Genomic DNA, 17,090 nt, shown 5'->3' on the forward strand with positions numbered 1-17,090 from the left:
CCTAAGGTTCATGCCCAGGGTGGAGATTGTTCAAAAGCACAACACAGCTGCTCGACGCCTCTACATCCGCGGGCACAACGGCAAGATCTATCCGTACTTGGTGATGAATGACGCATGTTTGACAGAGTCCCGCAGAGAAGAGCGTGTGCTGCAACTCTTGCGGCTACTCAACCCCTGCCTGGAGAAGAGAAAAGAGACCACCAAGAGGCACCTCTTTTTCACAGGTAATTCAGCAACAGCATGGATCATCCACAAATCTTCCATTCTTCCCAAAATGGCACTGACAGGAGCTATTTATGTCAGTGGTTTAAACATGACCTTTTAGCTGAATGAACAATGTTTTTTACATTTATTAAATAAATACTAAATCAAAATAAAATAAACATTAGAATAAATCAAATACATTCTGCTTTGTACACTTAAGCTTTTTGTGCAGAATGTTGTTGTTTGGACAAAAATAACCAGGCAAATTTACATAAAGTTACTCTAAAGTGTATTTCGGAACATTTTAATTTTAGTCCTTTGAATTTTCTTCAAGGTGCACATAACGTTATGCTGAGGTAAAATAATTATCACTTAAGAGTAAGTTGTGTTAGTAGTAGGTTGTCATCATGACCAGGGGATGCTGATCTAGTATACTAATAGCATAGCCACAGCCATATCACCCTGCAGACCTGTTACTCACTAAAGCTAAGCAGGGCTGAGCCTGGTCAGTACCTGGATGGGTGACCACATGGGAATACTAGGTTGCTATTGGAAGTGGTTTGTGTGAGACCAGCAGTAGACGCTTAAACTGTGGCATGTGTGAGTCCTAATGCCCCAGTAAAAGTGAAAAGGACACTATACTGTTTATGGGTTTAAAATAGTATGGGTTTAAAACTGGTATCAGGGCCGATTTTTAATTTTGGCTTCCCTGTCATACCCATCTACTAAATTGGCTGGATCACTGTCTCTCTACTCCAATAGCTGGTGTGTGGAGAGCGGACTGAGACCTTTGTTTTGTGGCTGCCGTCACGTTATCCAAGTGGATGCTGCACACTAGTGGTGGTGTGGAGAGACCCCCTCTCATGATTGTGAAGCGCTTTGGGTGTATGACCAAACACGATAAGTGCTCTGTATAACTACACACATTAAATTACATACTTGTACATGAGCTCATTCTTCCTCAAATCTTCACATGCACAGAAATAACCAACAATTAGAATATGTTTTATTACTTTTGACATAAGATTGTGTATTTGATATTTGATGTAAATGAAAACTGCCTTTCGACAGCAGGATTTTAGTATGTGATTTGTGTCTGTGTGCTTAAATGTTCATGTGGACTTTAAACACATGAAGATGTTTTATTTGTTTTTTAGTATCTGAGGCACAAGCTATAAAGGGACAACCATATTCTATGAATGGGGTGGAGAGCAACAGCCCTGGAGTACTTTTTTTGAGAACAGATTTGTGCGCGTTAAGCATCCGTTTAGACAACATTAGCACTTGTCAGCTTTAATTGTGGGGAAAACTCGATAATTTTGAGCTTTTGTCAGCTTTCGGGTTTAAAATAATTTTTGTGACAGGATCAATATCGGTGACGTAGCGCAAATCTGCTAGTGGAGTGATGATGCGTCAGTATCTCATTATTATCCATAGCTGGGTTTATTATTCATGAGAGCACATGCTTTCTGAAGGCAAGGCAGACCTGCTTTGCTGTGAGACCCAATGACTGGGTGAGACCACGTCCATGCACGGCACGGGTCGTATGTGTTTGTTCCCACAATCCACTGGGTTAGTTGCAAGGTTTTCCATGCGATGCTGTCAGGGCCCATGCAGCAAAGCTGTTGGTTTGCAGCAAGCATTTTCGTCTGTAGATCTGTACAAGAATTGGAGAATGGCGAACACTGTCTTTTATTAGTTGAGTTTGTTACCATTCAGACACATCACCTATATCCATGCTGCCATGTTTGCCTATGTTTAAAATCCCCTGAATTACCGGAAGGGTTAATGGTTGAAATATACAGGGCAAAATACCTGCAGCACTGCTATCCACTGTGTCTGCATTCAGACCTGGGGATTAAGGAGGAAAGAAGTCCTCCTCATTTATAGTGTTTATATAAACATGGTTATTTTTTATAATAAAATAACAAATTGTGGTTATGAGTATATGAAATTACGAATAACAAATGTAGCATGACATTTACTTACTGGTTATTTCTTTGCATTGCATGGAAACTATAAAATCATGGTCTCCTTATGGTTTGTGTCTCATTTTTGAGCCAACTGACAACAGGTGTTCGTTCCCCTCCTTATCCCCTGCTCTGCTGGCCACCCCCACTCCTCCCTCTGCTCATAGCGCTCCACGCCCATCTTGGAGCATTTTTTAAAAACATTTTGAGGTAGACTTTAACCAAAAGAGGGCAGTTTCATGGCCTTTTAAAGAGATGTAAAAGAAAACAGCACATGTTTACTACTACCCAAAAGGAAGTGTATAATGAATACGGTATAAATAAAGTATTTTAAACAGACACTTTCTTGTGACACTGAATTTATACTGTATTTTGTAAATGACCCCTTTAAAAATACATCAATTTTACAATAAACTCTATCCTCTAGCTAGGCCTAATTTGAACTGCTGCATGCATGCATTCTGATCTGCCCCATTTGAATGCTGTCCATTTGCTCTCAATGCTGGACTCAATGGCCTAGTTGCTCTGAGACAGATTGGGGGAGATGGAGAATAGAGGAATAGAGAGTGAAGCAAGATTGAGGTGAAAAGTACCAAAAAGCTGTGCAGTGGTAACAGTCGAAGAAAGAGAGGGGACTGGAGCAGAATGAATAAAAATGAGGTTGCTCTTCTCCCTGTGGAGGCTGGGGGAGGAAGATCCAAATTGTATTTCCTGTGATAGACACATTAAAGGTCAGAGGTCAACAGTGCCACCTTTAAGCTTTAAATGAAAAATCATGGCTTGTTTTTTGTCCTCTTCTAAACTGCAAAGATAACAGTTTGAGTTTATGCTGCAGTGGAATTAATAATCATTAAATATTTAGGTTAAAGAACGCCAGGCTGCTTAATATGCAAATTCTCTTTTTATCATGCATTAATGCCTCTTACTAAAATTATTTATTCGATGTGTATGGATGTTCCCAGTGGTCGTGTGACATGCTTTTCTTCTTACTCCACAGAGCCTTGTTTTTTTTCAGGCTCTCAGTTTTCAGGCTCTCAATTTGTCTTGTTTAAAAAGGATATGACTCTGTTAATGGAGCGATTGTATAAACAACTCTGTGAAAACATTTAGAGGTATTTTAGGTTGTCTTTCAGGTTAACAGTGCTTTTTCAAAGCCAAGTAGAATCCATTAGATGCTATTTAAGAATAGCTGCTGAAAGTTTATAGCCGGTGGGATTTTGAATTGCATCATATACCAGTGAAGTACATCCTCCTAAAATCTGTTCTCTTCTCAGTCCCAAGGGTGGTGGCGGTGTCTCCTCAAATGCGGTTAGTAGAGGACAATCCATCGTCTCTGTCTCTGGTGGAAATCTACAAGCAGCGCTGTGCTAAGAAGGGCATTGAGCACGACAACCCCATTTCCCGCTATTATGACCGGCTTGCCACTGTTCAGGCGAGAGGAACACAGGCCAGCCATCAGGTATACCATATAATGATGACTGTTTTACAAGGGTCATAAGATGAGTACACTCAAAAAAGGATGTGTTTTGTTTGTTCAAAGTATTTAATTAAAATGAGCTGGAACAACACAATTCCTAAGGCTTTTTTTTTGCAACAACTTAATTGTTTATGTTCAATCCACCTAAAATTGTTAAAACTTATGAGTTAAGTTAATTCCTTCATGTTGACCCAAAATAAATCGATGTGGAACTATAACTATACACTTAAAATATCATTTTTTTGCTGTTTATAAATATTTTACTATATTATGCCACTGTGTTGAAGTGGCAGTTCACCCCAAACTAGGGTAAATTAACCTTTTAACAAGGAAGTTTCATAAAATTATTATATCTAGTCATCAACTATATTTGTATCTTGTTATTTTATGTTTGAGGCCTTTTACGGTAGGATCACCTAAGCTAAACATGTCTGCATTGATAACAGGAATTAGAAGAAAGGAAATACATATTTAAGTAGTGTAATGTTATAATGCAGTGTCTTATATATTAATTATATATGAAGATAACCTTTACCTATAGAAATAACCTATATACATGCTGATAGAAATAATTGAACAATAATAAACCACACTGATGTGCAGTATGACGTGATGGCAGATTCAAGCACACAGCTTCAACCTAATTATTAATTTGTTTAGGTTTATCATTTTAATAAGAGAACAAAACCAATCAACTTCAGGTAATCAAAAAATAATTTTAAACCGATGCATTAGAGCTGGAGTGTCACACTCAGTTCCTGGAGGGTCGCAGCCCTGCACAGTTTAGTTTCAACCCTGCTACAAAACACTTAACAGAAGGTTTAAAACAAGCCTGAATGACTCAATTAGTTTGATCAGGTGTTTTTAATTAGGGTTAAAGCTAAACAGGGGCTGTTTCTAAAAATGGGTTCTTCAGTGTTCTTGCGTCCATGAGTTCTCGTGTAACGTCATCATTACCTGCTAAAGTTTGGTTCCAATACCCTAGACTGCATTAACAGAGGATGCGTGAAAGTTCCCGGATGTGTTCTTGATATCGAGGATGCATCGATGCAGCTAGGGAAGTCTCAGTAGTCAAACCGCAGCATTTTATATAGATTTATTATTAAAGTTGAGATAAAACTCAGGAGATTCCCTAAATGAAACTGTTAAAGTAAACATCGACACGAAAATCTTTATAAAGGCATAGACGCATTAAAATTTGTATTAAACTTTTAAGTTTTATTAAAGTTTTATTTGTATTGTACAAAGTTTATTTGTAAGCTCTTTATGCATAGTATATATTGGAAAAAAGGTGAAAAACAATAAAATTGTTGTATGAATGCTGTAATATTTAAATCATTTTGCAATTAAAACCCGTGAAGGTCATGCGACCATCAGGAAGAAACAGGGAGGAACGCAGCATCTCATTTTTCACTGGATGCATTTTCTGTTCTCACAGCCTCTCGAGTTTATTCATCCAAGGTAACTTGGCAAGAACGCTCTTTACAAGAACACGAGTCCATTCTCTTTGTTCTTGGAATTAAGAACCAGCCAGGATGGAGCTGTGGCCCTACAGGAACTGAGTTTGACATTTGTGCATTAGATAAATTAGAACATTTACTAGTAGGCTAAACATCTAAATATGATTGTGCATTATGTTTTGAAAGCTGTCAGATGTTGTGCAGACTCAGGATTCACGACTTATTTCTATCAGATTCTCTATCACTCATGGCATTCAGTGCTTCTAATATCTTTAACATCCACGAATGTCATTTTAATCCTTGTGACTTTATATGATAACCTCTAATTTAATGAGTGAACAGTGTTTGCTAGCAACATACAAAGTTAAACATCAACAGCACATAAATTCAGGTTTTATAAAGCAGGTCAGTTTGGCCTGCACTTTAGGTATGAATGGCCAGTTTTTTGATCTGGTTTTATTTTTACACCAGAAAATTATAAATCAGACAATTTTAGTCAATGACTGGGAAGACCTTTTTTTATTGTAGATCTGTTATGTACATTTGTGAAGAAGAAGACTCTAGGGCGGGTTTAGTGTTATTCATAGTGTACTGGGTCAGATTTAATATGTAAAGATTTTTTGCCAATTTTTTTATTTTATATAGATGCATTATAATGTGGAGGCATTATCTAAACTGAGAATTTGGGGGGAAATGAGAGTGATACTTTTTGGGAGAAAATTATTTTTATTAATTGTTCCTCCTATCTCGTAAAATGTTCAATGATTATTTATTCTTTCTTCTTTTTTAACCATTTTTCTGTGTTTTAAGGTCCTGCGTGACATTCTGAAGGAGGTTCAGGGTAACATGGTTCCACGCAGCATGTTAAAGGAATGGGCGCTGCACACTTTCCCCAATGCCACAGACTATTGGACCTTCCGCAAAATGTTCACCATCCAGCTTGCTCTAATTGGCCTAGCGGAGTTCATGCTGCATCTGAACCGCCTCAATCCAGAGATGCTGCAGATCGCACAGGTATATCAAGAAACTGATCTCGTACCTGACACTAACTCTCATTCCTCAAATCATACACACGTCCAATAAGTCCAAGGATATTTGGTGGATCAGTTTTTGCCAGCCACTTTACAGCTTCTCTTATGATTGTTTGTTCTTTGATGTACAGTTTTGTGCAAGTACTGCTCCGTAGAGTAAATTTGAAAGTCTTTTATTAAAAATGATCCACAAACAATCACCTCATCCTACGATTGTAATCTGCCATTATCTGACAGGCAGAGGAATTGTTGGCTAAGTGGATATAGTAAGCCCCCTTGCTGCCGGTTCCACTCTACAGATCTCATTAGGCACTGGGAGATTCACAACGGCAGGCAGAGCGGACAAGCAGAGATGTGCTGTCTTTGTCTCTCCCTCTCTCTCTCTTAATAACACACACACACACACACACACCCTTATCACTTCTAGAATGGCACTCCTTTGACTTGAGATATTAAGTGTGCATGGTCTAAAAACTGAGCTGGAGTCGTCTTTTAAAACGTTCCTATTGTTTGTAGATATTTTGAGTGACATTTTATCATTATTAAATCATCAATTCACACGGTTATATATTGTTAGATCTCTTGAGCATGTTATCTGTTAAACACTTGAATCGTGATGACAACGCTCTACATCAAGGGCATCAGAAGGCAGATGGAGAATTATATTTGTTCATATGCTGAAATGCTGACACAGACCACAGTGGGTGTAGGATCAATACATCCACACATTTTTGTGGTCTGATGTCTACATCGCTATCCAGTATTTCCAGAGTGCTATAGATTAGCTGTTGTCTTATGTTGGTCCCACATGAGCAAAAAAAAAAGCTTCTTACCTAAATTTGATTTTGCTTTGTTTTCTTGGATAGACGCCAATAGCTTGGGCAGGGTATCTGCAGGGTCTTTAAAGAAGACTTAAATCTTAAAGCTAAATTTTAAGTCTTAAAAAGACTACTGAAATATTGTGTTGTTTGTTTCAAGTTTTTTAACAGGTCATAATTTTCCTTGGTATATGTATACTCAATCTGGCCATTAAAACCTACAGTATACAATTACCAACAATCCCAATCTTTTGACTTTTTAATTAAAATAGTATTTAATTACTTTTCTTACAGTTACATTTGCTTAAAAGTTCTCACTTTATTTGCTGCTGAGGATACTGACCTCACCTATATTTTTATTATTAAACTATTATTATTATGTGAGGCAATGGCGCAGTAGGTAGTGCTGTCGCCTCACAGCAAAAAGGTCGCTGAGTCGCTGGTTCGAACCTCGACTCAGTTGGTGTTTCTGTGTGGAGCATGTTCTCCCTGCCTTTGCGTGGGTTTCCTCCGGATGCTCCGGTTTCCCCTACAGTTCAAAGACATGCGGTACAAGTGAGTTGAATAGGCTAAATTGCCCGTATTGAATGTGTGTGTGTTTGGATGTTTCCCAGAGATGGGTTGCTGCTGTAAGGGCATCCGCTGCATAAAAAACTTGCTGGATAAGTTGGCGGTTCATTCTGCTGTGGTGACCACGGATTAATAAAGGGACTAAGCCGACAAGAAAATTAATAAATGAATATTATTATTATTTTATTTAATTACAACAATTGTTAATAGGGAAAGTAAAAATCTTTACCATCTGGGATATCCGAAAAAAAAATCCTTGACATTTAGCTCTGAATAAGTCTAAAATTTCCTTCATAATGGACTTAAAAATGTCTTAAGTCTTAAATTTAACTTGGTGAAATCTGCAAAAACCCTGTTGGTGCCACCTAATATTTGCTCTCTGAAAAATTGTAATTTCTCTGATGCTGAATTTAATTATTTAAAAGTGCCATAGAGTAAAAATCTGGATATTTCTAGCCATGGCTGAATAATAAGTACATGGAAATGACATGCCATGAGCCTCAAACAGGATTGTTTTCATGTAAATCCCATGAGTGTAAAATCCCAGTGAAAAACAGGCCAATTGGAACAAATGTTATGTTGCCCACGGGATCATTAATATGCATGCCCCAGGCTGAATGGCCATAACTTTTGCTAGTTTCACCCTGAAAATAAGGTATTTAAGCTCTGTTTAAATGTATCTTTTGTTCGTTTAACATGTATGTAATGAAATTGGGGTGACACTTTATTTTGATGGTCTGTTTGTTGAATTTAAGTTATATTGCATCTACATGCCAACTAATTCTCTTTAGATTATAAGTAGACTGTTAGGTTGAGGTTAGGGTTAGTGTAAGTTAACATGTACTTGCAAAGTTTCTTGAAGGAGCAGTATCAACAGATATTAAGCAGACAGTCTACTAATACCAAAGCCCCTTTAAGGCTAGTCATTTCACTCAGCAGCCATCTTTGAAATGCCTCTCAGGCAGTATGCTCACGTATTCTGTTTGTATGTGGAAACATCAAATTCTCTAAAACTGCTTGCCATTACATTTCAAATTATGAATAACTAATACATTTCTAAATGTTCATGTCACACAAAATCTGCAGAAACTCACATCTGGTTTAAGCCTCTCTCCTGGAGAATTGTCATTTTATAGTAATCGCTGATTGGCTCCTTTACTAGAAGGCGGGCTTTATTAGCCATATATCAATCGCTGATTGGCTCCTGTACTAAAAGGCGGGGCTTCATTTGCCGTATTGACAGTTACACTTTTGCCCATTCAAAGGTATACGAGTGACATGTCTTGTGTATTTTATAGTCTTTGCTAATACTCAATCGGACCATTAACATAAAGTGTTACCGAAATTTGCCTGCACCTCATCATCCTGATTTGTCATTTTCCCTAACAGGACACTGGAAAACTCAATGTTTCATACTTCCGCTTCGATATTAATGATGCTACTGGTGATCTGGACGCCAACCGGCCAGTTCCCTTCAGGCTAACACCCAACATCTCCGAGTTCCTTACCACCATTGGCGTATCTGGACCCCTTACAGCTTCAATGATAGCAGTAGCACGCTGCTTTGCTCAGCCAAACTTCAAGGTACACTTTACAGCGAGCAAGAATCATGACAAATGAGGCTACACGCTTTGTCTCCAAGGCTCTTGACCCACTCTCAATTTGTGTCTCTCTTCAATCAGGTCGATGGCATTTTGAAAGCAGTGCTGCGAGATGAGATCATCGCTTGGCATAAGAAGACGCAGGAGGACACCTCCATGCCTCTGTCCCCAGCTGGACAACCCGAGAACATGGACAGCCAGCAGCTGGTGTCTCTGGTCCAGAAAGCAGTGACGGCCATCATGACCCGCCTACACAACTTAGCGCAGTTTGAGGGAGGCGAGAGTAAAGTAAACACACTAGTAGCAGCTGCCAACAGCCTGGACAACCTTTGCCGTATGGACCCTGCCTGGCATCCTTGGTTGTAGACAGGTTTGTAAAGAGACAGACTTTAGAGCAATGCAATACTGTGAAAGTGAACGTCAATGAGTTTTTCCCACACGTTTTCTTTTTTTTTTTTTAAAGAAAATATCTAGGTTTCTAAAAATAATGTGCAGGCTGTAATTTATATATAAAAAAAGAACAGGATAATGCTTAAGATCTTTAGCGATACACATGCAGCAATTAAAAGCGGCTTTGTTTGGTCGGACAGATGCTATTGTTAAACTGATGAGCTTAGGTAAGTTCTTTTGTTGATATTGTCGGGATTGTCAGCTAAGAAATGTGACGGTACCTTTAGGAAAACACTGTTCCCACAACCACTGTTTCACACTGGAAGAGGGCGCAGCAGATATAGCAGATTTTATGCAATCCCCATCAAGCTCTCCTTTTACGCCATTTCTCTGTGACTGATGGCAGCCTTTTAGATTTAGTAGTCCAATTTACATGAATCAACACTTAACAATGTGCAGCATGTTATTATTTGTCAGTATGTCATTATTTAAAGATATCTGTGGGCATTTTTTACTTGTACACCGTGTGAAAACGACATTGCATCCCTTAATTGCTGTGTACTTTTCTACAGTTTGTGCAATTTAAAGCCGTCGTGTGTTACTGTCAAACATTAAACATAGATTTGTTTTGCAAAATACTCTGGAAAGGCAAAAACCCATGAGCCTTAAGACTGGGGGAGCTCTCTACTTAGGACATTTTTAGTTAATCATAGCGCGGATGATTTATTTATGTTGTTACCGCTCAAGGATTTTGAGCTTTGTGTTTTTAGGAGTGTCCCAAAGCATTTGTATCCCACTGGTACACCTAAAGGCATTTTTGTATACATTCCCCTGTTTTGTAAAGGTACAGAATATTGTGCCAATATATGAATAGTTACCTCTGCAATGTAAATATGCATTTTGTTTTAATAAAATGCTCTTTTTCAAGAAAAAAGAAATGTTTTTTTTTCCTGTGAAGAACTGCACCCTAGCTGTGCTGTGTGTGGATTTATAACCGACCGCATGATTAAGTGTAACGTGTGTCTTTGTGGGTGGTTGATTGAAGGACTCCTTCGGGAAGAACAACCTTGTCTCTCACTGATTGTCTGAAGTACAGGAGAGGACCTGAGTGAAAGCACGCCATGCAGTTGTTTGGGTCAGGTCAGATCTCGATCTGCTTTTCCTTTTTTATTACGTCCCGTCAATATATCTCACTGAGCGCAGTCGTCTCTGAGTTACACATGCTGTCAGCATTGGCTTCAATCCCATAAAGCATCGCTTCACCCCGTACTCTTGCACAGCACAGGTGCTTATCCTTCTTCCTCTGATCTCGCTCCAACCCCTTTCTAACATCAGTCAGGGACCATACGCTCCCACCTTTGTCCTCCTTTTGCCACCAAACAGTCCTGGGGGCTGATGTACAACTGCAGTGTCTGAACATGAAAGAGCTGCGATATTTAACTCTGCATGCGAGAGATGTGTCAGGTCGTCGCTGTGGCTGGGATGCCTCTCGCCGCATTGCCCCTTGATGTCTAGACTGATAGGAGGAGGAGGATGTGGGCAAACTGATTGATGGAGCCCCTCAGGGAGGGCTGTGATTGGCAGACACATGGAGGACAAACAAACACCACCGTCTCTACTGCCGGCACAATGATGGAGACGGAAATGTTCCTTGATGACCACATCTATCGGTTCAAATCCAGGCTGGCATTTTTGAGCAAAGTTGTCGTGTGTTCTTCCATTCAGAGGATGAGTTCTGAATCCTCCTAAACATTGTGCTGTTTTAACAGCGAAACGTAGGAATGATGGGGCTGATAGTACTCAATACTGAATATTAGGAGGGAGGGGGCTGAACTTATTCTTCACTCCAATGAAGGCAGCAATCCGCCTGTCTCTTTGGATTTTTATTATGTCAAGAACCATTCATCAAATCTAATTTTACTCCTAGAGATGTGCAGATCAGCTCAAATGTCACCTGAGTCCGATGCTTCAAACCAATCATCCACCCGCCATGTACCCACATCTCTAATTTTCTCTGATATCCGCATGCATGATTTTTTTTTAAATGAGAGTCTGCAGATTTGTGTCTTTCTCTCAGATATTCAGAAAAAATTGTAAAAAATACCAAGGAAATGGATGTAAACTTTTGACTGTTTATAAATTAATTAAAAGAAATTATTCTGGCATTTAGCAAATGTGAATAAGCAAGTAATGACTTCGCAAATAGAGTTATTTAAGTCATCTGGTGAAATTATTTTACAATGTTTATTACAGAGAAAAAAAATGATCGTAATGTAAAATTTTTCCAATGTCGCGCAGCCCTAGTTTTAAGCAAAGTTGTTTGGCAAGTCCAGTTCATTCATTACTGTTGAATTACTGCATCCAAATAAATGATTTTTGAAGTGTCATACAGATCATGACCTTGCTTCCCATTATGAGCCGAAAGCTGCAGGCTTACGATAAAATGTTTGGCTACTAAACGCTAAGCTGACATGAGCAAATGTGTCCAGAGGAATTGTCACCTATAAACCTCAAACATTGCCTCTTGCTTTTTTACACCCTTGACAAATTACAGCATCCTGTCTGAGTCTTATCCTCGATCTAAACCAGCGTGCCTTGAACCGAAGAAAATGTCATTTAACGCCTCTACACAGGATTTGAATTGGGATTGTTTTTGCTGAACAGCAGAATTCTCGTACAGTTGAGCAACTGTTATATTCTGCTGTTACAAATTAATGGCAAAAGTTTTCAAGGTGATGCTCTGTGGTGCAAAACCAGATAAAAGTCATTTCAAGGAGCGCAACCTGCTAGTACCTGAAGCAGCTGAGCTAATCGAGGATAGGTTATGGTCCTGCAACAACCTTTTTGATGGATTTAAATGAAGCAATATTTATAATTGCAATTGAAGGTGACCTCTGAGAAACTGTGGTTTGTTTATTTTAGGTGTCGTCAGAGCTGCGTCATGCAGAGTGAAGTTTTAACTTGATTGGACACAACTGCCTGTGAGTTTCCAGTAACCCTTGACTAAGTTTAATTATGGATAAGACTAAGGCCCAATCCCAATTCAAATTTTTTTTACTTCTTAGCCCTTGAAACAGTGTAAGAAGTGCTTCAAATTTTACCTGAAAGAAATGAGACAGCAATACAACACCAGCACACATCATCATATGTGATGACGAGCCTGTACTTTATAATATGAGCTTGATGATGGCGGCTGCTGTAGTTATTCCAGTTGCATTATTTTTTGGTATTTACTTTCAGGAAATCACTAAAGGCAACAATGTCATGTGGCAATACGCCCATAACTGTACTGTGTATTCAGAAGGCAATGGTGTTTCCTCTGAAGTAACCCCAAAAAGTACCACCTATGGATCTGGTTCTAGCTTGTGCTGAAAAATCACAAATAACAAATCAAATATTAACTGCCAGAAATCTTTAGTCTTAGAAATATAAGCTCTGCACTACGTTTTACAGATTTTCAAGAAAACATGCTCAAGGATCATAGTTAGCCCTCATTTAGCACTATTTTTCCTAATGTTAGAATGTGTCCCCTTAAACAACTTTTACCTGGTAATACACCACAGAGTATAACCTTGAAAATCTCCATTGGCTTGTTTCCAGGTGTTCTGGGCATTTTGCCCCATTAGTCTGGTCCTTAATTCATCCTTGAATCTTGTTTAGAGTGAAAGTATCAGCATTTTACAGTCCCTTGCAGTATCATTCATTCTTACACAGGAATCTGCTTTTACTGACCAGCTGGTTGGAGAAGTACATAAAGGGTCATTTTGTTTGGCGAGGCTAAACAACACCGCAAAGCTTCTCTGAAATGAACCTCTGCTGAAGTATTAGCTTCATTACCTGAACTTTCCCAGTGTTCCTCCTGAGATCATTCTCTGCAGTTCCTCTGTCTTTGGGTGCTTGTCAGAAACACTTCACGTCCTAAACCAATTAACCAAGCGCTTCTCCGAGTGCCCTGATCTCGTGGCAGGTTGGGAGGAGAGGCTGTTGTGCATCTGACAGGATCTCCCCCTGCTTCTCCTCCCAGTTCCCTGATTTAATTTGTTTGGTAATATGAGGATTGGCGTGTTCAGCCCAGATTCACTGCAAAGTGAAATTGGACAAGGGCATTGGAGCTTCAACATGTAAAACTGTCTCACCTTGACAGCTGGCTGAGTGGACTGAGGATTGCCTGCGGAGATACCTGAAAGGACCACACACACCAATTCATTCCGTCTTCAATAAGGGGATTCAAGGCGAACGACATTATGAAGGAGTAAACCCATGTACTGTTTGTTAAATAGAGAAAGGGACACACTTTGTAAGTATCTTCATCATTTTGGTGGTTGAGCAGTGAACATTTTCTAAATGGCTTGCTATGCATTTCCCTTTTCCGTCAGTTCTGTCAGAGAAAAAAGAAATGAGAGCTTTTTGCATTTTACTTGATCTCCTTTTCACCTCTATAAATATGTCTAGGTGGAGAAACGCTGACACTGTAACTACAACAGATAAGCAACTTATTCAGTCCAAATGTCAGTGAACATCACTTGATTCCAGCCTGTCAGGTCCTCTACAATTCATCATAGATCATGCAACTCTGATTGACATTAATGGATTCCTGTGGGAATTCGTAGAATGCCAAGTATCAAGGTACAGTAATGCATGTAGGTTTTCTTAAAATACCTTTCTCCTGTCCCAGATTATAAAGGAAATAGAAAGAAAAGAAAGAAACAACAATAAGAGCTTTCACACCTGGGTCTGGTTTTTCAAAAGGTTTAATCTGGATAAAATTGATCTGGATTTAGTAATCCTTATTATTCTTATTATCCTTATTATTAATAAATATTCTAAAAACAAAAATGTTTTCCATTGTAATGAATATATACAGTTGAAGTCAGAATTAATAGCCCCCCTGAATTATTAGCCGCCCATTTAATCCCCCCCCCCCCCCCCCCAGTTTCTGTTTAATGGAGAGCTGATTTTTTTCAACACATTTCTAATCATAATAGTTTTATTAACTCATCTCTAATAAATGTTTTATTTTATCTTTGCCATGATGACAGTAAATAATATTTGACTAGATATTTTTCAAGACATTTCTATACAGCTTAAAGTGACATTTAACTGGGTTAATTAGTCAGGTTAGAGTAATTTGGCAAGTTATTGTATAACGATGGTTTGTTCTGTAGTCTGTTGAAAGAAAATATAGCTTAAAGAGACTAACAGTTTTGACCCTAAAATGGTTGTAAAATAATTAAAAGCTGCTTTTACTCTGCTTTTGCTGAAATAAAACAAATAAGACTTTCTCCAGAAGAAAAAATATTATCAGACATACTGTGAAAATTTCATTGCTCCGTTAAACATCATTTGTAAAACAAACAAACAAACAAACAAACAAACAAATCAAAGGATGGTTAATAATTCTGACTTCAACTGTATATCAGTTAGTGACAGAATAAAATGTATTGTTTTTGGTAAATTTTGACAGCTGTTTGGGGGATTATTTTATGAGGTCAAACTCTTTCTACCTTGCTGTAGGCCTATACTGAAAGGCAGAATATGTTAAAGCTTACCTAATCACTGTAGCCTGATGAATGAACAAATACAGTTAAACCTTATGAATAATTAGGATATCTTGTAAGATACTGCATGAACCAAATATAGTATTGTTTGATAAATTTTTAAAGTTTTTATTACATTTTGGGCATGAAATCCATGCTGAATCCACCCTTATGATGGGATCAGTTTAATCCAGGTTTTTTGGATCAAAGTAATCCAAATCCTATAAAGTGAAAAATCCAAACTAAAGGTTTGATCCGGATAAAAACAAGATTGGATTATGTGATCTAATCCAATTATGTAATCCATTTTTTTCTTTTGAAAAACCCATTTTCAAGATTTAATCTAATCCCTTATCCAAAATCCTAGTGGATTACTTTTGAAAAACCGGGCCCTGGGGACTGTTCTTCCTACCTTGCTTAAATGATCTAAGATGATTTGGCAGATCCTGGATCTTTTAATCTTGGTAATCGATCTCTGGCTAATTTGGTACATCAAACAAATTCGCGAATCAGATTAAAATGTCTGGACGAACTGAGATCTGAGATCGCTACATGTGTTGTGAAGGACAGATCTATCGATCCTCGAAATCATGATCAGCAATGCAACAATTGCCTGACAGTACAGCAGCGTAATGACATCATCCGATTAATATTTAATTATCCATGTGAGCAAAATTATATAAAATGCATAGTAAACGGTTTGTTAAATATGAGCTGCAGGTTTTACACTTTCATGTGTCAAGAGTATTCATCATGTATTCCAATGCATATTAATGTATTTAGTTCAACATTTAGAGAAGATTTTTTATTATAGTAGCCTAGGCCTAATCAAGTTTTTTAAATCGATGTCAGGAATAACAGTATAAATTAATTTTGCATCAAAAAAGCATTTTGATATAGGTAAGGTGTCAATCACCAGCATATTAGCAGACAAAACACGTGCATGACTGCATAAATTATTAGGCCTATCTTTTTTTTTTTTTTAAGTTGAATATTGTGCATGTACGCATTTAAAGATATTTATTTACTATTTTCCCAAGTGTATATAACTACTGTAAGAAATTATCAGCATTTGGTACATACTTTCAGTATTATCTTTGCTTGAACTGACCCGATCTAATACTGTTAATATGAAATGAGCCTACTTCCGAGCTGGTTTGAGCTACCAGAACTGTTGCTACTGTATGACAACAACTCTTGGATTAGTTTTAAAGAACTAAACAATCCTGGATCATGTCAAATTGTCAATATCCAAATCCAGCTAATTGAGTAATCCATGTACAAAGAACAGGCCCCAAAACACTTTGATAGTTCCTAGAACTCTTAGTTGTGGTACTGCAGGAACTGGGAAGAATTTTACTTGTAGGAATGCCTTTTTGTGTTTTTTATTACACACAAAGAAAAATGTTAGCAGCATATACCTTTTTGCCCTTGTATAGGCATTGTGTTGGATTATTATATAGCACGACTATGACTGCATTATATTACTGTTATCGATAACCCACCACACAATGAAAACGCAGCTATAGATGTCTGCCAAGAGTGAATGTGTAAGTTGAGGTTGTAAATGCAACCAGTCCTTGAGGGAAAATTTTATTTCTTAAGAGGCTTTTCTGGCTGCTTGTTCTTATAAACAAGTTCCGATGTATAACTGCTAGATCCAAAAGCCACTAATAATAATTATTTGGTCTCAGCAACATTGATTCACTCAACCAATAGCATAAATGTGGTCTAGCTATCTTGTTATTTTGACGAATAGCAGATGGGGGAATAATTACGCAGACCTGGCTGAAATCAGTCATTAGTTTGGCAGTCGCTAGAGTCGCTGTAAAGGCTAATTTTTTACTTTTGTGTTAAGTCCATGTGGTAGGTGCGGCATAGCCTTTGCACAGCCACATACACTTGAGCATACCCTGGCGTACGACTTTAAAAATATTTTACTTCCTGTCCTGATCAAGCAGAAGCATCTGGCTCTCCCTCGTGAAGCCAATACGGAAATAATTGAAATAGCAATTCATCGAAATTCTGCTAG

General features: G+C 38.2%; 1 protein-coding gene across 8 annotated transcripts in view; it reads left to right on the forward strand.

The window, feature by feature from the left end:
* trrap (transformation/transcription domain-associated protein) overlaps positions 1–10,459 on the forward strand; it is a 178,777-nt gene extending 168,318 nt beyond the window's left edge. For 6 of the 8 annotated variants that reach the window (XM_073917658.1, XM_073917660.1, XM_009306682.5 and 3 more), the window contains 5 exons: positions 7–224; positions 3,449–3,633; positions 5,922–6,125; positions 8,920–9,114; positions 9,213–10,459. In XM_073917658.1, the coding sequence (XP_073773759.1) occupies positions 7–224; positions 3,449–3,633; positions 5,922–6,125; positions 8,920–9,114; positions 9,213–9,497 (1,087 nt within the window). In that variant the 3' untranslated portion in view covers positions 9,498–10,459. 8 annotated transcript variants of the gene reach the window in all.
* The last annotated feature ends 6,631 nt before the right edge of the window (positions 10,460–17,090 follow it).

The sequence above is a fragment of the Danio rerio genome, chromosome 12, assembly GCF_049306965.1.
Source record: "Danio rerio strain Tuebingen ecotype United States chromosome 12, GRCz12tu, whole genome shotgun sequence".
NCBI lineage: Eukaryota > Metazoa > Chordata > Actinopteri > Cypriniformes > Danionidae > Danio > Danio rerio.